Below are 22,435 nucleotides of genomic sequence, written 5' to 3'. Positions count from 1 at the left end.
TTCTAAGGTTAGCATTCTTGAGGAGGGGAGTAAAGATTTGCATATGATGGTAACCAGTTAAGCACGCATGTTGTGATTTCCAGGGTAGCCAATAAAAGAAATGTAAAATAACACATAACAAGCTAATAAAGACAAAAATGAAATAATGAAGTTTCTTGTCTGCTAATAAAGCCACAAAGAGAATGATTTAAGTACTTCTAGTAACACATTATTCAAGACTCTCAAACTGTAAAATACTCAACTTGCTATGAGTCTTGGTATAACCAAATGCCTGCTACCATGTTCATTCTAATTCTTTTTTGTCACTTTGATTTAGAGTCATTTTTATAAACGAGCAAATTCATTAACTTAGACAAAAAGCAAACATAAATTTTAGGAAATATTTTATTTGAACATTGAAAGGTTTAACTTTTGTAGCCAAAAGTATGAGGGCGGGCACTTATTCATAATCACTGAAATCTAACAAACTCCATTACAGCTGATTTATGGGTAGAAAGATCTGAAGTAGTTAAAATTTAGGGGAAAAAAAATCCTGCATCTCATTGCTCACCGTACATGCCTTCCAAAGCCCAGCTCTCCACAGCCCTGCTCTTCAGTACTGAGATTACTGACTCCTTGGATTCTGTGTTTTCCTTCCTCTTTTCCCCTGTGTATCCCCGTGAGGGGCTGAACCACAACGGAACATGCAGAGAAGTTTTGCAGGAAGTTTTTGGCTTACTAGTGTGCTGATGTCCCCAAGGAGTCGTGCCCTGTGGTCCCACGCAAAGCCACAGGGAAGTCAGCACAGTGGAAACAGCCGCCCCTCTGTCACCTGGTGAAACTCCACAGTCGGAGCGGGAGTGGGGTTGAGCCGATTCCAGGTAGCTGAGAGAAGCTGTGACTCGCTGGGTGCCTGCAGCAAGCTCAGCCCAGTTTTACAGCAAATAAAGCAAGTCGTTCAGATGAATTCTGGACATCAAAGGTGCAAATGAAAGGGTGGCAAGGGACGGGGACTCTTGGAGATAGTCACTGTTTCTTTGGCTTGAACTTCAGTGCCACGCTGTTGATGCAAAATCTCTGGCCAGTGGGTGCAGGCCCGTCGGGGAACACGTGGCCAAGATGAGCTTCACACTGCGCGGGAGAGAAGCCTCTGTCATTTCTCAGCTGAAATGAAGCCCTTCATGTGAAACCAGACAGACAGACCCCACGCGGCCACCCCCTTCCGCAGTTTGGTATCTGTGTGACTGGGGGGAACAGTCTATCACGTCAGAATTCGATTAAGAAATGAGAGAATGCAGAGCACAAAGTAAATAGAATATTAATAGTTGTACTTTACCAGTAGAATGTGAGCAAGTTATTAAATCCAGGCCTTGATTTACCCACGTATAAAATGGGTATAATACTTATACCGATGCACCAAAACCGTTGGACAATTAATTGGCGTGATGCACGTGGAGCAGTAACACAGTTCTGGGTGAGGACTGAGCAACGTTGCAGCCAGGGTATTGCTATGCTCTTTTACTGAAGGCGACACTACGCTACCTTTGTCAGTTTGCCTCTGGTGTTCTATAAAAGCCAGGAGTCAGAAAACGTGAGCAGCCAAGGACATCAAAATGAATGTGCCGTCTGGACCTAAGCTACTCCCTCCTGCCAGGCTCCCGGGAGGCACAACTTGCTGACGTCACCCGCAGTGTGGCTCTGCCTGTCCCCGTTCAAAAGAACACAATGGGGCAGCCCTTTCCTGTCTCTGCCCCATCTCCGTGGAAGCCGGGCCCAGGCAAGGCAGAGAGCAGCTCAGGAAGCCTCTTCTCTCTCCCGCAGAGCCCAGAGAGGGACTGTTGCTGACGCTAGTGGAAATCCAACGTGTTTCTGGTGACCCCCATAGAAGGACACCAGATTCGCCAATGGCAAGAGAGATCTCTGGGCCCCTGGGGCAGCAACAGGGAAAACAAAACAAACAGAACAAGAAAACCCACCTGCTTGCAGACAACCTCTGTGCGAGTGGACCCTAAGGAGGTGTCCAGACGTCTCAGGATCCCTGTGTGGCTTTCATCAGAGCCAGACGCTCCATGAGCCTCAGAAAACGAAGGCCACCCCGTGCCAGAGCAGTACTTTTTCTCAGAACTGCAGAGGACAGTCACAACAGGATGGCTGCTAAAGACGCGGCATTCACACGCCAGGCGCGTGGCATGCCCTGCTCACTGCTGTTCCGGGGGGCAGGGTCCGATTCCCGCTCCCCGCTGCCTGACCCCACGCCCAGCTTGGTGAACAGCCCGCCCCACGGGAACCGTTCTCGCTGCATCTGCACTATCAAAGCCACCAACTCGTCGTAGTGAAAGAATTTCTTGTTCCTTTGATGCTAAAAGGCTTCTTTCTTGATGTCCTGCAAGGATCCAAAACCACGTGGTGCTTTGTGAACTGTGAACTATGTATCAGGAAACACAGATCAAACTTGTGTGTTCTGAATGCAGAGGAGGAAGACATAAAAACCAAATGCCAGTGGTCGGAGGAGGTCACCCGGGTCTCAGAGCATCACAGAAGTGTAAGATCTGATGACACAGCCGTTTTTAGCAACAGGATTTCAACTTACTTAAACACAGAAGCCTGACTGCCTGCTGGGATTCAAAAGCTGCCTCTGGCCACTTCTTAGCTGTGTGATAATAGGCTAAGCTACTTGCCCTCTTGAAGCCTCAGTTTCCTCACCTGTAAAATGGGGATAATAGCTCCCCTAAAGGGCTGCGCGGAGGATTTAAGGGGATCCTCTGTGGAGCACAGTGCCAGGCACATGGTCAATGCTCGTGAATGTGAATGCCATGATTATTATTATTAATTCGTAAGCCTGGCTACCCTTCATCAATCACTGCAGAGAAGCCTGACCCCCCAGGGGAAGTCTCCCAGGGACTAATGATGCTGCAGGCTGGATGGGGCTGGAGGAGCTGGCACAAGGAGGAGGAGGAGGACAATGAGGAAGGAAAGTGGGAGGGGAGAGGAACAACAAGCAAATCTGCTCACCAAAGATCCACTCTCTAAGCGCTCTGACAGCTAAGCTCCCTTAAATAGCACTAGGAAAATAGACTTTTTTTTAAATGCAATGGCAGGGAGATGGCTCTCTCTATTTAAGGAAGAAAGAGCAAAACTGAGTGTTAGAGCTACCAAAAAACTGAAGAAAGAAGAAAAAGCGGCAAAGGATCGAATCCCCACACTGTGAAGACAGAAGGAAGCTCAGCTGAGAGCACAGACTCACAGACACAGGACTGTGTAACACAGCAATTCTCGAACATTTTGGTCTCAAGACCTCTCCAATGCCCCCAGATTATTGAGGATCCCTGAGAGCTTTTGTTTATAGGAGTTATACATATCAGTACTTAACAAATTAAAAAGTACAACTGAGAATTTTAAAAATATATATTCATTATTTTTTAAAATACAGGTTAAATACCCCTTATCCAAAATGCTTGGGACCAGAAGTGTTTCAGATTTCAGATTTTTCTCAGATTTTGGAATATCTGCATCATACTTACCAGCTGAGCATCCCTGATCTGAAAATTCCAAATCTGAAATGCTCCAATGAGCATTTCCTTTGAGTGCCATGTTGGCGCTCAATAAGTTTTGGGCTCTGGAGCATTTCAGATTTGGGATTTTCAGATTAGGGATGCCCAACCTGTAATAAATTCATTATATGTTAACATATTTTTATGACAAATAATAATATATTTCAAAATGAAACATTTAGTGGGAAGAATTGCACTTTCATAATTTTGCAAATCTCTTTAATGTCTGGTTTTTAAAAAAAGACAACTGAATCTTCCCGTGTGCCTCTGAATTAAATCTGTTGCAATGTAGTTTTGATGGAAGTATAGGAAGATGTGATACGTGGCTGGAAAAGGGAAGACCTCACAGATCCCCTAGATAGGTTCCAGGAACCCTCAGGGTCCTTAGACCAGGCTTTGAGAACCACAGGCATCAGCACTTGGAGTAAGGACCTTGAATTCTGAAAGATGTGAGCATGGATCCAGGAGGTCTACTACATCTGCGTGACCTTGGCAAGTTATAATCTATGGAACCTATAGACTAGCAATGGCATTATTACCTCACTTTCTGTATATAGTGCGTTTAGCCTAATGCCTGACACACGGTACATAAGCCAGTAGCTATTATTTTTAATGTCATTTTTATTAATATCAAATATCCATGACATGTGAGCAACTGCGGGTCCAACTGCAAGTGTTTGTACATTCAGGTTGCATCTTTTGTAATCCTCTTCCAAGGGTTCAAAAATATTCATCTGGCTACTCGGCTCAGGGGAAAACACTGTATCTTTTCATCATGGCCTTTCCACTCTTAACATTATATATAAACTAGTGAGCATCAAAGGAATGTTGATGGAGAATTATGAATACAATAAAATTTTTTAAATGAATGAATCTAAGACTAATAAAAACTCATTAAAACATTTTATGGGAAACAATAAACCTTTATTGATGCAATTAGCAGAATCTGGAGAATTTTACCAAGTAATATGAGAGGCCCAACATATATAATTTACGACCGGGATCCTCAATATTAAAGCCAATCAGAAATTCCAACATACATATTTAAATGATTAGTAGATTACAAGGCTTACCCTTGAGAAACTAAAACCATTCTGGATCATACACTTTAAGAGGTTTTTCTTTTGTTTAGTCTTATGTGTTTATTTGCTTTGGTTTTCCTTCATTTCTGGAAATTTCACAGACCCAAAACCAATAGCAGAGGCACCTGGTGATAACTGACAACTGTAACCTTTTAGGAGAATTGATGCTTATTGGGGGAATGGTCACACAAAGGTTTTCAAACAATATTACTTAGTTACTCATGACACGCGTAGGACATCAGGGTATTATGTAAAAAAAAAATTGAACTAGTATCAGGCACCGTTTCCTCTTGTTTTAAGATTTATGACCACAAAACGTGTGATCCGACAATAGATTTTAGTAAGCACTGCCAGAACAGGGTTACAGATGGAGAAATAGGAGGAAGGAAGAAGGGGAGGAGAAGGGGAGGCAGGGGAGGGGGGCAATGTCACTTCGTTCCCAGTTCAGGAATCAAGTCTGGAGGCCCTAGAGGAGTGATCAAATTCTGGAAAGTGCTCTTAACCTGGACAGCTTCGATTAAAGGTGTCTGATTTGGAGAGGGAGCAGCCCTCCAGAGATGTGCACCAAATTCATTCCAATGACTACAGGATCGTGAAGGGGACGATGAAGATGGTAAGCCTGGCAGGTGTGGCTGGGAACAAGGCTCTGAAAGGGAGCTCGAGGGTTACACTGGCCATGCCCACCCCTTAGAGGCTGGTTCTGTCCTCTGGGGCACCTATGCCTGGAACCCAGAAGGCTGGCACCAGATGGAGGTGGTGGCTAGTTCCACGCACTGTCAAGTGGCCTGCAGGAGCTCGGATAAGAGCGTGGGCCCAGGAGTCTGGCAGCCGTGGGCTCACGTTTTTGCCGGATGCCGATGAGCTGCAGAACCCTGGACAAGTTCACAGTCTTCCCACCTCTCCGTTTCCTCGCTGAGGAAAGCAGAATAATCTCAGCACCTCCGAGCTGCTGAGAGATCTGATGGAAGGACTTACACGGAGAGCTTGGGCTTACCAGTTTATCTCCTCAACTAAATGAAATATTTGAGCCAGTACGAGAACAATTAAGTCCTAAATTGTGTGGTATGACAAATAGGAATTTGCTTTTTTTTTTTTTTAAACAGAGTCTCTCTCTGTTGCCCTGGCTAGAGTGCCATGGGGTCAGCCTAGCTCACAGCAACCTCCAACTCCTGGGCTCAAGTGATCCTCCTGCCTCAGCCTCCCGAGTAGCTGGGACTACAGGCATGTGCCACCATGCCCGGCTAATTTTTTCTATATATATTTTTAGCTGTCCATATAATTTCTTTCTATTTTTAGTAGAGACGGGGTCTCGCTCTTGCTCAGGCTGGGACAAATAGGAATTTGAAACAGAAAAGAAAAACCCACAGTGTGTGCCATCAGAGGAAGTTTCCTGGAGAAATCTGGGTTCAATAATAAGTGGCACTGAAGTCAGCATACGGTGGGGGTGGGGGTGGGGGTGGGGGTGGCCCTGCAAAGTCGCAGGTCGGACGCAGCCCAGCTGGAGCAGGAAGCAAGGAGGCCGTGGCCCCCGCACCCGCTTGTCCAATTAATTTTGGTTGACCAGCTTTTCACTTCATTTACAAGCATTTAAGAAATTATTTTTTCTGTACTCCTGTTTCCTAACACAGAGGCTATAGACAGAGAGGGGGGGAATGACAGGCAAAACAAGAACATATTCCTAAAACTACCCTCTAGAATGGGAGGAACACTCTGGAAGATAGTCATCTGCATGTTCTCATTACTTACACTACATTCTCCAGAATCCTTGTTACCAAACATACATCACGTGGACAGCCCCAGGAAGGCTCTAGCTCTAAGGAAAACATTATGCCAACTTGCGTCGAGTGCCTGACTCATGTCAGGTAATTTTCCCAACAACCTTATAAATTAGGTACTGTTATCCTCATTTTATAGGCGAGGAAATCAAGGTACAGAGAGGTTAAGAAACTTGCCCAAGGTCACACAGCAGTGGAGCCAGGATGGACATCTAAGCTGCCTTAATCACTCTCCTGTACTGCCTCTCCCATAAACGAATGCACCTATAAGAGTATATTCTGGAACACAAATGATTCTTATGAATATATTTATTTCTCCAGTCTCAGCTGCAATAGCAGCAACAGGAAAATGGAACAGAAACAAACTCACAAGTCCTTAAGATAGGAAAGTGCAAACTTTTCTGTTCAAACTAAATGGCTAAAAAGAAACAAAGAAGGTTGGTGAACTGGCAGTTCAGTAAACTGGCCAGCTGGTCAAGGGGCTTTTGGAGAATTGGCTGGTTCTCCTGGTAATGAATCTTGGCTGTTTCACACTCTCCATCACCTGGGCTTGGTCACTTAACCGCCTTCATTTGAACTAGCATTGTGCCAAGACAGTAGCCACTGGTCACAGGTGGCCTTTTAAGTCTAATCTAATTAAAATGAAATAAGATAAAAAAAAACTCAGCTTCTTAGCCACACCGGCCACATTTTAAGCGCTCAACAGCCACATGTGATAAGTGGCCACCACGGTGGCCAGGCAGAGAACTTTCTATTGCCGTGGAAGGTTCTACTGGACAGAGCTTTCTGCTGTGGTCTCCCAGGGCCCTCCCGGCTCCAAGGTCCCGATGCCGTGACTGAGCCTGTGTGGCGAGGGGCAGTGTGCACCGGGGTGGTAAGGAAGCCCCCTCTTTACAGGTGCAGAAACTGGAACCCCACGGGAGGCACAGAGCAAAGGCTGCAATTCAGGAGCGCGGCCTTCCGAGGGCGACTTCTCATCCCGTGTCTTTACAGTCGAAGATGGAAACGGAGCCAGGCGAGCGCACGGCAGCGAGGCAATCTCTGACACCCGACAACACGGTGCTTTGGCGGAGAGCACACTGGCCGTCTCACAAGCCCCACCTCTCTTCTCTAACAGAACCGAGCGTCAAGAAATAACCAATATCTCAGAAATATGAGTTCCACACTTTACCAGGTAAAAATGAACCTTCTAGTTCCCCCCATACGGCAAAGGCCTGCGCTTCCGTGACCGTGACCGTGACCGTGACCGTGACGGAAAATCGATGCTAATCGCTCACGCTCGCAGGGGGCTGGCTCCCTGATGCAGCCCCCATCAGCGGCCGGCCCAGCAAAGCCCAGAGGACAGAAGGCAGCAACGCCTAATGGACGATCCGCAGAGCTGGCTTGATTTATATTTTATTCTAAACCAATTTAGGGCTGATGCAAAAGAAAGGAAAACATCTTTGAAGTTCTGAAAAGCAGGACTTCAAAGATGTTTTCCTTTCTTCTTCATCGAATCTCCTTTTTTTAGACTGCTTCCTGCATGTCTAAACAAAAAAGCATTTGTTGAGAGATTTCGGGTCCTGATTGACTTAAAAGAGGCTTTGAAATCAAGGGACAATTAAATTTACTTTTAGCTACACAGAAGAGGGCACGGTATTCACTACTGTCAAGCATTGCGGGGAATCTATCCTCATAAAATTCTACATTTCCGAAATTAAATTATAAACCCATTCTTTTCCCCTGGGAAAGATACAGCTTTAATCACATGGCCCAGCAAATACAATTATGCTTTAGATTTCTTTAAAAACTTTCCCTCTATAATATTCTAATAGCTTTATCATTAAGGTGCCCACCAAGTTGTATTTGTTTGCTGTTTCTCAGGGTTAAAGGAAGAACATAAGCTAAGAAGTCTTGGGAACAGCTCTAAGCGATAGGACAAGAAGTTTGGCAGTTTGTTCTTGCTCTTGACTCTCTAACTTACCTGAAGAGCGGACTGTCACAGCACACGCAATGGTACATTCCTGCCTCCTCGTTATCTAGGTAGCTCCCACTGAAAGGCTGAAAGTAAATTAGATACGTCATGTTCGGTTTCTTATACGACCAGCAGGAGATGACAGAGCAGATCTGAATCCTAGGTAAGTCTCCAAATCAAGGAATTTCTGTACTAACTTGACCAAGTGCAAATATCACTGGAGAGAAAATTTTAAGGCACCCAGTGAAGCAGGCTGCAAACTTGCTTACAGCCCGGGCCTTATTGTGCCCAATATTCAAACTATGACATTAATAATGCTTTGCATTTATATAACACCTTTCATCCAAGAACTTCAAAGACAGTGAAAAAGCAAGAGAACAGAGTCTTGTCCTCTGCGATTGTACGAGACTTCGGTCTCCGTTGCAAAAGAGTTAATATTAATACCACAGGAATCGAGTCCACTGTCTAACACACTTTGCAATCTCCAATTAAGGAGAGAACACAGATACATAAAAAGCATAGTTCAGTGAGATCGGGGCTGTGTCTTTAATATGCTTCACACGGTATTGAGAACACTGCGTGTTTAATAAATGTTAAAGAATGAGCTAGAGTCCCGAGTGCTAGGATACTACTTAGATGAAATGACTACACTCACTGTGGCTTAGAGTTTGCAGGTCTTCAAAGGTATTATTAGTCCACGGGGACACTTAAGGCAATGAGTCAGCTGAGTCAAGATTTTTTAAAGTGTTACTTTGCAAACTGGCTGTCACTTTTTTTTAAATAAAAGCCCATTTTTGCCCAATTCCTATTGTCATCTCCTCTGTCGAAGAAAATTAAAGAAAAAGCAACTCTTGCACAAGCTAACTACGAAGACCCACCGTCACAGTGCCTGGTGGCAAGCACTGCCCCATTTTACGGGCAGGAGGAGAAGCCAAAGCACAGAAAGGTCCACCGAGTGCCAAAGCTGACTCAGGAAATAACTGGACTCTTCTGCCCTCTCCGGATCCCCCAATTTCAAAACCTCACAGGTGGTACCTCCAAACCCCCTGTGCTAGTATTAACAGCACATTTCCAGTGAGCCGCATGGCAGGACGATTCCAAATTAACCTACCGAGCCTACCATCTGGGCACACTTGCATGTTTTCCCTCTTTAAAAACCCCAAACTTAACTGCAGAAATCCAAACAGTAGTGAGTCGGCCTTTTATGGCCTGTCCCGTCGAGTGCCTGATCCCAACACTGGCACTGACCGGCACGTACAATGGAGCCGGTTTCCCATCCCGCGGCCAGGGTTGTGGATGCGCATGGACAAAAGGGTGGTCCCAAGGCTGGTCTAGAAAAGCCTATTTATGGGATCCAGACAGACTGGTAGGAGTCAAAATGCAATTTCATCTTTGCAGGGGGCAGCTGGGCAGAGGAAGTTGACAGAGAACTGCTATCACAGTAAGTAAAAAAAATCTAATAATAAAAATAAGAATTTGAATGAAGAGGAATCTTTGGCCAACATACTTGATGAAATGACTCCTACCTGCTCCCTCCTTGCCTGGCTTCCTGATGTTTCCCGTCCCCCCTCCCCAGTTTTATACAAGTCCTACCACTTCTTTAGGGCCAAGCTCAGCTTCTGTCTCACTTCTGTGTTCCAGCATTTCTGTACCCCGTGCTGGGCTGGGGGCTAATCTTGCAGAGGTGGGGGGAAAAAAACAAACCCACAGTTCCTGCACTTGAAGAACTTGCCACCCAGATGGGAAGAGACAGGTGAGCTGACAGTTTATACCATACGGTGACAGCTGGCACAGAGAGGGCAGGCAGTCTGGGTAGCGATGTGTCTTTCACTATGAAGGGAGTTTCCATGAGGGCTTCCTGCACCAGATACTGTCTGAGATGGGCGGTGGAGGGACAGGGAGAGGGTCTTCTTTTTCCTTAACCTATTATTACTATTATTCTTAAATATATAGCTGATGGATGCTTATTATGGAAAAATTTCAAAACACTAAGCTGGGTTTTGGAGGATGAGTAAGAGGTGGTCAGATGAAGACCAGGAGGAGTATTTCCGGCAGGCGGAACAGCTTGGGCAAGGCCAGGTGTGGGAAGAAGGTGGAAGAGGGCCAGAGACTGTGCTGGGAGGGTAGGAGGGGACAACCAGGTCAGCCCCGCCCAAGAGCTTAAACGCAGTCCTCCCGGAAATGCAAAGGTACTGGAAACTTGTAAACTGGGTGTACACCTGATCAGAGCTGGGTTTTATTAACATTTTTGTCTTTTTTAAAAATTTAATCTCGGTTAGTAGGAAACAGGACAGAGCTGGTTTTGAGAAAACTCATTTGACATGCAGAGGAAGAACGGACTGGAGAGGGGGCAAGAAGCCACTGGGGGCACACAGCAACCCGATGTCGGTCACTCGAGAGGGCCTGGAGACTCCTCCTGCCCAGACAGAGCAGTGGAAACAAAGTCAGGAATAATCTAGCACAAAGAACTGAAATGACTGGCTGCAGAGGGAGGGGCCGGGGTCAGAGACAGAGTGACAGTCGAGATTCCCCTGGGATGTCAAGGCCTGTCTGGACCGATGGCAGTTCAGCCTTCGGGGATCTTGTCAGTACAACGCACCTGCTGCAAACAGACGACACATTCAGAATGGATGACTGCAGATCATTTCATGTGGGACCGCTACAAAGGTGGGGACAGGGCCAATGGAAACCAACAAGGGATCCCCACTAGGGCTGTGGGACAAAGGAAGGGAGGGGGCTGCCACCTACAGCAGAGGATCACAGCCACTGCTAACCTGCAGCCCCACAGAGAGGACCCTGGGCCCCATTGATCTCTCCATCCTGCCCTTTGACCTCGCTGGGTCTCCTGCTGGCTAAACTGAATCAGCAGCCAGAGGGGCAGGGAGCTGGTGGTCACTTCTCAGAGCTCAGAGCAGGGAGAAGCCCAGGGACAGTGGGTCTGGAGGGCAGACAGAGAATGACCGGCATAAAACCTCCCTTCTGTGGATACTGGACTTTAGGTTACTGATCAACCAGGCTGTACATTTTTTCACTGGTCTAGCAGCGTGCTGGCAACATTACTGTTTCAGGATAAAAAACACGTGTCACCGAATTTTAATTTGGAGTCACCAAAGAGAAGTCTTTGACGTTTTATTTCTCCTCTTTTAGCCTAATGAAGCTAACTAAGCCTTATAGTTCTGCAATATTCTAAAAAGTTAAATGTGGAAATGGATCAACGGGATGGGATTTATAACATTAGTTAGAATAATGGAAGATGCTCATTTTGTAAAATGGCCAAATGCACAGAGTATATTGCACCATCTGTTTAAGAAGCGCACAGATTTATTCTCCTAAACATCTGGCAGCTCATCTCTAGGCCCCGTGTATACACCAAACCCTGCCTGGCTCTGTACATGGGAATTAGGGCTGCCTTAGAATATTCTGGGAATGCACACAACTGCTCACAGCCTACCACGTGAGGCTCCCTTGTGCTATCCACAATAACAGCTAACATAGTCTTTCTCCCAATGGGGGCTTGATTAAAATCTTACCCACAGGAAGTTTTAAAAAAGACCAGCATTTCACAATACTCTATTCGGATATGCCAGTCTGTCTGATGACTTTAGCATCAGAGAAGCTGAAGGTGAGACCATGATTATAAGGCCTCGCACACACAGACAGCTGCCTGAAGTCTGCAAGTACCGACAAAGGAAAAATATAATTTTGCAAAACCACTGTGCTGTGGTCCACTCCGTGGGATCCACCTCACAGATGAAAATGGCTAATAACAAAGTTCAATAGCTAAATTCTACTGGCTATATTTGGGCCTAAGACAGAATCCTTGCTAAGAAATGCAACACTGTAAAAAAAAAAAAAAAATGGTGTTACAAGGAGGAACCATCAAGGGCTGTCCTCTCTGGAAATGAAAGAAAGCTGAGATTGCTGAATGCAATTGATTGTCTGAGTGTCTGCCATAGCCAGGCAGTGCGGCAGGTGCCAGGGGAGAACACAGCGATGGCAGAGGCTAGGAAGGGTGAGTCCTGGTAAAGCAAACCTAGCTCGGGGCAGGGAAGAGGCTTCCCTGAGAAAGCAGGGCTGAGCTACAGTGTAGGTGTGAATTAACCAGAAGGAAAGGTGATAGGAAAGAGGAAGGAATGTGGGTGCTGAGAGCCTTAGAAGAGGTGACAGCCTGAGGGACATGTGGCCAAAGCACAGCATCAAGAGGAAAGACAACCGGATTTCAGGATGGGGTGGGAGACGGGGGCCAGAGCCTTTAGGACCTTATTAGCCATTTAATACTTTTCTTTCCCCTTGAAAGCAGTGAGCAGCCACTGAGGGGTCCTGGGCTGGGTCGTGATGTGGTCAGATTCGTGTTTTCCAAAGGCCTCCTTGGCTGCGTGTGGCGAATGGGTGCAGGGGAGGATGCAGGAGGTGCAGGGGAGGATGCAATGGGTGCAGGATGGCTGGGTGCAGGGGAGGATGCAGGAGGTGCAGGGGAGGATGCAACGGGTGCAGGATGGCCGGGTGCAGGGGAGGATGCAGGAGGTGCAGGGGAGGATGCAACGGGTGCAGGATGGCTGGGTGCAGGGGAGGATGCAGGAGGTGCAGGGGAGGATGCAGGAGGTGCAGGGGAGGATGCAACGGGTGCAGGATGGCTGGGTGCAGGGGAGGATGCAGGAGGTGCAGGGGAGGATGCAGGAGGTGCAGGGGAGGATGCAACGGGTGCAGGATGGCTGGGTGCAGGGGAGGATGCAGGAGGTGCAGGGGAGGATACAGGAGGTGCAGAGGAGGATGCAACGGGTGCAGGATGGCTGGGTGCAGGGGAGGTGACTGGGCTCAGTGGGAAGATGAGAGCAGCGGAGGGAAATGAAACGACTGGAAGGTTACTTAGGAGGCAGAACAGAGGCGACCGGAGTGGCCGTGTGTCCAGGGGGAAGTGTCGGGGTTCTACCCCACAATGGGTACCACCGCCCTGAGAAGGGGGTGGAACAGGAGGAAGCCCAGATCTGGGGCGTGGGTGGCCAGGAGTTAGGTTTTGTAGATGGATTATTCCAATTTCCCCCTCGCCCCCGACACATCTAATCAGAAAGCTGGAAACCAGTCGAGCTTACCGGTTCTGTTCCTTTCTCTCTCGTGACGTAGAATTGCTCTGCGGTCAGTTTCTTCTGCCATTCGCTCTTGGTGAGAGACCGTTCGTGCTTTGCGGGAGACCCTGCATTGTTAAATAAGAATTTTTTTTTTTTACTGAAACAAAAAGGCACGATGAACTTTTCTTCCTTGGCCTTACTCCTAGAGAGCACTGTCACCCAGTGGAATGGTCCAACCCCTCCCTCTCTCTCCCACTGCTTCATTTGTCACAGGGACCAGAAATCTCAGGTACAAAAGGCCTTCACTGACTATTTAATTTAATAAGAAATTAGTAATAAGTAGAGAGCTGCTTTCCTAGTCCTCCTGGGGCACAGGAACGAAAGAGGCAGCTGAAATGGGAAATCACGCGGAATAAATTCCCCGCAGGTGCCTCGGGGGGAAACTGATCCTCTTCCCGACTACTTTAGAGGCGCAGATGGGAGTAGTTGAGGGCCTGGCTAGAAAAGAACCTGGAGCTAGTGAGTTATTAAACTCGGCTCCCTGGCTGGTTTATAAAGATATCTCCGGTTTTGTTTGTCAAGGGAGGTCTTTATTAGAAAGATCTTACATGGAAAAAGAAGGAGAGACCCCCATAGCACATATTCCTGCGAGGGAAACAGAAATACCATAGTTTATTATGATGCTGCATGGTTTTTGCCCACATTTTGTTTTCCTTTTCTTCTACTCCCTTTGGCTTCTCTATTACTAGTTTTTATTTGGGTGAGTGTAAACAAAGTAACTAGAACAGTACTGTCGTTAGCCAAGGAGTAGGGAGTTCAACTTATAAAATAAATATTTTTAATCAGCCAACATTAAGAATTTGAAAGGATTTTATCATCTTTCCAACTCTTCTATTTACAAATGAGAAAACACAGGCTCAAAGGGTTATTTAATCTGACCATGGCATTGAAAATGAAACGTTAAACGCCTGTGACGGCAGCAGCCGTACATCAAACACATCAGAAATTATAGTTGAAATTCATTTTTGTTACCAAAAAAAGTCCTAAATAATACTTCAGCAAGAAAAGACTTACCTTCATCACCAGTTTATAATACCACAAACTCATCGCTTTGGGAGCAAAGCAAAATGTATTTATGTGACAATTATTCCTGCTCAGTGGCCTGCAGAGTTACCGTGCAGAATGCCAAGGGATAAATGGAGAAGGAAGTACAGAATTTTAAAAATCACCATTTCTGCAACCACCAAAATAATAACTGATTCAAGCAAGAGTCATCAGGGGGTTCTAAGACCCCCGGGTGAAAGACCACGGGGGAACAGAGCAGTCACACCTTCTCAAAATATGACCCAAAGGTTATTAATTACAAAAGACGAAAAGATGCCTTTACAATGGGGAAATCCACAAGTCCCCACCTTAACGAAGTAAGCAAAGTTAACGTCACCAATAATGGGACAAGTGACGTCCTGTCCTGATGTGATTCGCTGAGAAGGACAGAACATGACCAGTAGAGTTTTCCTGCCAAAAATGTTTAATCTGTGTCTAATCATGAAGAAACTATCACATGAGTGAAAACAGTAAATTCTGCAAAACCACTACCCTCCACAACTAAATACCATGTGAATTCTGGATCCCAGGAGGAAAAAAATACAGCTTAAAAAGACATTACTGGTATATTAGGGAAATTTGCATATGAACTCCATATTACACAAGGATGTTCCATTTCCTGGGTAGGAAAACTGTCTTGTGTGTTTTGTAGGAAAAAAAAATCTTTGGTCTTAGGAGACATGCTGAAATATTTAAAGGTAAAGTGTCATGACGTCTACATCTGACTCTCGGAAGGTTCAGCAAGATAAATATGTAAGTAAGTGTGAGCGTGTGTGCTTGTGGTGCATGTGTGCAACTCAGTGGTGGGGACAGAGGCGGGGGAAGGGCACCCAAATCCACCAGGGAACTTCAGCTCTCTGGGATTCTTCCCAACGACCAGCAATCCCAGTTCAACCATGAGGTGAAACATCGAACTAGCCCAGACTGACCGACATTCTACTAAGTACCTAACCAGTATTCCTCAAAACTGTCAAGGCCATGAAAAACGAAGAAAGACAGAAAAGCTGTTATCAAAAACTGGAGAATAAGGAGACATGGTGACTAAATGCAATGTGGAACCCAGGATTGGATGTGGGACAGAAAAAGGACATTAATGAAGAATCTGGTGAAATCCCAACAAAGGCTGGAGTTCAGCTGACAATAATGTACCACCAGTGTCAATTTCTCAGCTTAGACAAACGTCCCATGACAACACTGTAAGAAGTTAACCAGAGGGGAAGCTGGGGTGAGGGTATTGGGAACCCTCTGTACTCTGTTTACACGTCTGTAAATCTAAAATGATTCCAAAATAAGAAAGCTTATTTTAAAAATTATCTTCTCCATGTCTATCCCCGAACCATTAAGCACTACTGGAGAAAATGCTCAGACCAGGGAGAGAGTTGTCCTCATAAATACAAAGTTACCAATCTCTTCCAGCATGTGAGGCCAAAGAAAACAAACAAACAACAACCACAACAAAAAACAAAGCTACTAATCTCCCTGGGGTCTCAAAGAACCGTGGTGATTACTGTTCCCTTCTCGTTCCTCCTCCACGATGGGTGATCAAACCTTTCCTATTCTCTGCAAACCACGGTCTCTGCCACCTCCCACCTTCCTCTCACCAGATGATTTCACTTTTGAGAAATCAAACGCTACCACAAAAGAAATCCCTCAACTTTGTGCTACCAAACCATCACACTGTCCTCTACCTACGCCCACCCTCCTCCTTCCACCTGGTCCCAGTGAAACAAGTGACCAAGTCCTCCCGTCCACGTTTTTTTTTTCCACCTCTGCTCAGGATCCCCTCTCTTTTGGCCTAAGGACCAAGATCCAGACATTGTCCCCCTTTCGCCTGAATTATCAACTTCTCACACTCCACTGGCCCTGCCACCTGCATGTAGACTTCCTCACCTCTCTGTCACTCCTCAAAACATCGGCATCTACCCCATGACTTCTCGGAATCTGTCCTCATGAGACCTCACTAACGACTCTCTTGTTAGTAACACCAGTGAACGCTTCATCCCTACCTTAGTGACTCCGGCAGTGTTTGGCACTGTGGACATTCTCACTTTTGTGATACATTCCATTCCTTTGGCTCTGTGACACCAAATTCCCTCTGTTCTGCAGTTACCCCGTCCCCAGGTTCTCTCTCTCTCTCTCCTTCCTCCAGCCATCCCCTGAATAATGGTGTTCTTCAGGGGAGTCTACCTGTCCTAGGCTTTCTTCTCTGATCACGCTGCACCTGAGCCTGGGTGATTTTACCCACTTAGTGGCTTAAAGTAGCACCTACCTGATGAGGACTCCCAGATCTGTTTTCCCTCCACCCTAGAGCTCTCTGCTGAGCTCCAGGCCCACACGTGATTGCCCCCTGCATATTTCCACCTGGCTGTCCCATCTCAAACTACACACAAAAGAACTTCGTGGATCTCCCTGCCACCCCCAAATCTGCTCTTCCTCCCGTGTGCTCAGGTTCATCCACTCCATGTTTCAAGCCAGAAACCCAGGCTATCGTCCACGACTCTTTCCCCACGACTTTTTTTTTTTTTTTTAACTCGGTCTTTCTGCGTCGCCCAGGCTGGAGTGCAGCAGCTGCTCACAGGCACGATCACAGCTCACTGCAGCCTCGAACTCCTGGGCTCAAATGATCCTCCCCGCTCAGCCTCCCAAGAAGCTGGGACTACACACACCCACCACTGTGCCCAGCCCTAACGTTTTCTATACAGTTTAAAACGTATAACTAATATTTAAAGCGTTAAAGAATTAATTCATCCAAATGCAACACAAAAACACATTTTTCCCGGCTCTTTTAGTCCTTATCTATGTGTGCCTTTTACACCATTATTAATGTGTGTGAAAGGCTTAGCGGGCAGGCAACAATGTTCAGATTAGCTCTCGTTCAAGCACCGATTAGGGAACATTTAGCTGCAAATCTGCCAGCCTAGAAGACTCGGGCAAGGGCAGACACACTCTGCCTGGAGAGCAAAATGACAGATGCTCCATTGGGTGTGCTCAGATCAGGATACATGCGGTCTGTGTCACTTTAAGAGGTTTCTTTGACCTGGGTGTTAGGGACTGAATCGTGAACCCTTCCCCCGCTTTCAACATGCGTATGTTGAAGTCTTAATCCTCAGTGCCTTAGAATGTGACTGCATTTGGAGACAGGGCCTTCAAAGAGATGATTATGTTAAAATGAGGCCATTAGGAGGGGTCCCTAATCCAATAAGACTGGTGTCCTCATAAGAGGAGGGAGAGACATCAGGGATGAGCCCGCACAGAGAAAAGGCCACATGAGGACACAGCAAGAAGGTGACCATCCCCAAGCCAAGGAGAGAGGCCTCAGGAGAAACCACCCCTGAGGCCCCTTGAACTTTCAGCCTCCAGAAATGCACAAAATTAAATGTCCATCATTTAAGCCACCCGTTCTGTAGCATCAGTATACCAGCCCGAGCAAACAAACATGCTGGGCTTTAGGAAACAGCCAAAGTCTAAATGAAAACTGCATTAAAAGTCAATTCCACGCAGTTTTATCAAAGGGCAATTTAGGCACATGTACATAAAGCGCACAACGAGGTCTCTCATCCAGGAATGAGCAAAGTCCTCTGGGCACCAGCGGCCAGAGAGAGGTTGCAATGCTGTTTCTTGCCCTTTTATGTGTGTGTGCGCAGGTGTTTTCTGTCCTCTGTACCATGTGTTGGTCCTTTGGGAACCACATGTTTTCCAGATTCCCTCTTTCTGTCTTCCTCAGCGTCTCTTGTTATCTTAACCAAAGGGTTTGGCTGCAGCTGCTATTGTACTAGACGGCTATCCAGCTTTACCTTGAATCATGCTCTGGGTTCCTCTCTCTCTGTGTGCTGTGATTTGCACAGGCCATGTACCCTCTTGGTCATAGGGTCCAGGGGGTGGCCCTTGATTTTCTCATCCCCAAGGAAACCCATTCTCGGACACACTGGCTGTCTCCTTTGGCCTTTCTGGCCACAGTTGCTACACTGCCCGTTGCCACACACAAGCCAGACTCATTTCCATAAGTACCTGTCACACCTAACGCAACCCAGTAAGAGCTGGTACACAGAGAACCCCCAGCCCACTCTCACCTGCAGTGGTCGCTCCCACCACAGTGGCTGGACTGCTGCAACCTTACACCCAGGATGGTTTCCTACCAGAGCTATCTCTAATGATTTCCTGAAGCAATAGTTTTCTCCAGGCCATTTCTTCCTTTCTTCTTTCAATTTGCTCTTTGTCAATCTGGATGACAAAATCCATCATAAGGGCCCTGCCTCTGAGCACTTCAGAGATCTCAGCCCCGGAGAACGCTCCTGTACCCTTTCAACATCTTCTCATTTCCCCCAACTTCTCTCTCCCTCTCAACCCTTCCTAAGCCCATGAGGTGGGTTAAAATGTAGCTACGTATTTTGTCTTTTTCATAATTATCTGTGTAATTAAGACTAACATTTGTTGTGTCCTTGCTAAATGCCAAGCCTTGTGATAAAACATTTAATTTTTAAAATAAATTTACTCTGTACAACCCTACCCTTATCATTATCCTTATTTTATAGAAGAAAAAAAAAAAAAAAGCCTCCTGAGGTTTAAGTTTACCAAGCTAAAGAAACTGTCCAAAGACACTGTTGTGAACTGAATATTTGTGTTCTCCAAATGCCCTCTGTCCCCAAATCCATATGTTGAAGCCCTAACCCTCAGGGTGATGGTATTTGGAGGCAGGGTCTTTGGGGGGTGATGAGGTTTAGATTAGGTCATGGGGATGGGGCTCTCGTGGAGAATTAGTGTCCCTGTAAGAAGGGACCCGAGAGCTCATTCTCTCCAGGTGAACACCCAGGGAGAAGGCGTCCATCTGCAAACCAGGAAGCAGGTCCACATCAGGAATGGGATCTGTTGTCACCTTGATCTTGGATTTCCCAGCCTCCACAACTGTGAGAAAATGTCTGTTGCTTAAGCTACCACATCTATGGGACTTTGTAATAGCCTGAGCTCAGACACAGAGTCCGTCAGTGAAAGAACATCAACACTCAAATTCCCTTACCTGTTTATCATTTTTTTTTTTTTTTTTTTTTTTTTTTGAGACAGAGTCTCACTCTGTTGCCCAGGCTAGAGTGAGTGCCGTGGCATCAGCCTCGCTCACAGCAACCTCAAACTCCTGAGCTCAAGGGATCCTCCTGTCTCAGCCTCCCGAGTAGCTGGGACTACAGGCATGCACCACCATGCCCGGCTAATTTTTTTTTTTTTTTCTATATTTTTAGCTGTCCATATAATTTCTTTCTATTTTTAGTAGAGATGGGGTCTCGCTCTTGCTCAGGCTGGTCTCGAACTCCTGAGCTCAAAGGATCCGCCCACCTCGGCCTCCCAGAGTGCTAGGATTACAGGCGTGAGCCACAGCGCCCGGCCTTGTTTATCATTTTTAATGGATGCCTAATGGTTCGTGAATTGAACTTTCATGATTTACTTACGTAGGTCTTAACAGATTTGGGTTCTAGCCAATTTCCGGTTCACAAGAGTGGTGTTGTTAAAAGCATCTTTGCACATATAGCTTTGTTCTTCTTTTGAATGATTTCCTTTGAATAAATTCCCAGGAGGGGTGTCTGATAAGTTACACAGCTCCTGTTATGTACTGGTGTCTGGCCAAATTTTAATGCTGCTGAAGAACTTCAGATCCTGAGGTTATTCATTAGGCTGATTCTGACAGCAGCATGTACAACCAGGAAGTTTCCATAGAAACCACTATCCAAGCAAAGGGGGATGAGGAGAGCCCCAGCCCGCAACTGTGATTTGTTTCTATCACCTGTGGTTCTCAGCCAAAAACAGTGCTGGACACACACTGGCTTGCAAAACTATCATCAGACTGGCTGACTAGAGACACCAGGGGTTACGAAGGCCGTAACAGGAAGTGCGTTTATCTAGTTACTTATTTAAAACGACATTTTGAAAACTACAGGGCATAAATACAGTTCCAAACAAAGGGACCTTTCCAGCAGTTAGGTATCTCTACATGTCTTCAGTGGACACATATAGAATTAGATTCAAAGGTGGGCCAGTCGGGCAACTGCCCAGGAAGCCAATCCACGGGACACTAAGTCACCCTGACAGAGATCTGAAATGCAGCGCTGGCTGATGCAGGTCTCCGCAGGTGAGGCCTTCCTGACGGTAAAGTGTAAATGTGTACCGATCCAAGAGGGAGCCAAGGGCGTTTGGCAGGAAACCCACACACACCCTTGCCCTTGGTCCCCTCTCACGGCCATTAACAATGCCAGTGTAAGGAGGGAACAAATGATTAGCCCGGTCTCCCTGGGTCCTACTAGACACAGGGAAGTACAGCAGGGCAGGAAACACCCAGCGATCCGGAATGTCAACTGCCCGCCTCCAGACGCGCGGAGGAAGCTCGCAGGGCTGGAAAGCGCGGTCGGTGCAAGGGACAGAGGAGCCCTCGCAGGACGACGCGCCCTGGATAAGCGTCAGCGGCCCCTGAGCCCCACGTGTTTGGCAAAAAAAAAAAAAAAAATTGTACATGTGGGTGAAGTTGTACCTTTTCTCGGACCCTCACAGGGGTCAGTGTGTCCCCCTCAGAGGTTACAGGGAGAGGGCGGGGGCGCACGCAGGGAAGCTCGGGAGAGGGGAGGCGCCGGCCCAGACCCGCGCCCGGAACGGGAGAGGGAAAGTCGGGAGGCGGCGGGGCCTGCGAGGCCCGCGTCCTACCTGCGTCCCCGCGTCCGGCCCCCGCACCAGGCCCGCAGTCGCCCGCTTGGCCCCGCACGGCCCCTCCCGGCGCCTCCCGGAGCAGCAGGCGCGAGAGCGCTCGGAGGAGGCGCGCCATGACGCCGGCCACACGCCCCGCCCCTCCCCCTCATCCCCGCCTCTCCCCGCCACACGAGTCTCCCCTCCCCCCCACGCCTCTCCCCTCTCCCCTTATCCCCGCCCCTCCCCCGTCCTCATCCTCCCCCGCCACCCCGACCGCGCGCCTCCTCCCCCTCCTGCGTTCCCTCTCCCGCTCCTGCTCCTCCCCCTTCCCTGCCTGCCCTCCGCCTTCCCCGCCTCCTTTCCGCCTCCTGAGCTCCGCCCCCCTCTACCCGCTGCCTCTCCCAGCCCCGCCCCTCCCGCTATGGCTCCGCCCCGCCCCGCCCCCAGCCCCGCCCCGCCCTGCCCCAGCCTCACCCTACCTCCCCTGCCCAGCCGCACTGCCCTCGTCCATAGCCCGAACAGAGATCTGTCTTAGTTTGCGTTTTCTAGAGTTGTACGTAAATGGAATCATACAATAGGTACTTGCTTTAGTGTGGCTTCTTTCACTCATAATTATTTTGACATGTCATAATTGTTCATTCCTCCTGAGTGCTCACTAGTATTCTATCTATGAAGATACCACCATGTATGTAGTCGCCAGATGATTTAGGCTGCTCCCAGTCTTTCCTTATTAGGACTAAAACTTCTAGGAACATCCCTGTACCTGTTTTCTCTTGGGTAAATATCGAAATGGACTGGCTTAAGTATAAGGTTGGTGTGACTTTTTAAGAAACTACCAAACTTTTCTAACGTGGTAGTTTCACGTTACGTTCCCACTAGCGGTGTAGGAGAGTTCCAGTTTCTCTTCATGTCCAGATTTTTAAATTGTAACCATTCTGCAAGTGTGTAATGGTATCTCATTGTGGTTTTATTTTGCATTCTCTAATGGTTAATGATGTTGAGCATCTTTTCATGTGTTTCTGCAGTGGATATGTTTTCTTCTCTTTGGCAAAGTGCCTTTTCGAATCTTTTGCCCATTTTTCACTGGGTTTCTTATTTTTTATTTTGAACATTCTGTATATATTCTGGACATTTATCTTTTCTGAAATATATATTTCACAAGGATATTTTTTCCTCCGGTCTGTGGTTTGTCTTTTCTGTCTCCTAATCGTGTCTTAGGAAGAGCAGAAGTTTTTAATTTTGATCAAGTCCAATTTATCAA

The 22,435-nt window shown here is 47.0% G+C and overlaps 1 protein-coding gene across 1 annotated transcript; it reads right to left on the bottom strand.

Moving 5' to 3' along the window:
• Nucleotides 1-388: 388 nt before the first annotated feature.
• Nucleotides 389-21,321, bottom strand: MSRB2 (methionine sulfoxide reductase B2). The gene is made up of 5 exons (XM_069458710.1): nucleotides 21,193-21,321; nucleotides 13,432-13,532; nucleotides 8,351-8,427; nucleotides 1,956-2,103; nucleotides 389-1,110 (listed from the first exon to the last, which is right to left on the bottom strand). Exons 1-5 carry the CDS (start codon nucleotides 21,308-21,310, stop codon nucleotides 1,006-1,008), a joined length of 549 nt encoding a protein of 182 aa, XP_069314811.1. The 5' UTR covers nucleotides 21,311-21,321; the 3' UTR covers nucleotides 389-1,005.
• Between the last annotated feature and the right edge of the window lie 1,114 nt (nucleotides 21,322-22,435).

Source organism: Eulemur rufifrons, chromosome 25 (genome assembly GCF_041146395.1).
Source record: "Eulemur rufifrons isolate Redbay chromosome 25, OSU_ERuf_1, whole genome shotgun sequence".
Taxonomy (NCBI): domain Eukaryota; kingdom Metazoa; phylum Chordata; class Mammalia; order Primates; family Lemuridae; genus Eulemur; species Eulemur rufifrons.
The sequence above is the reverse complement of the archived record's forward strand: the minus strand, read 5'-3'. Positions and strand labels throughout refer to the sequence as shown.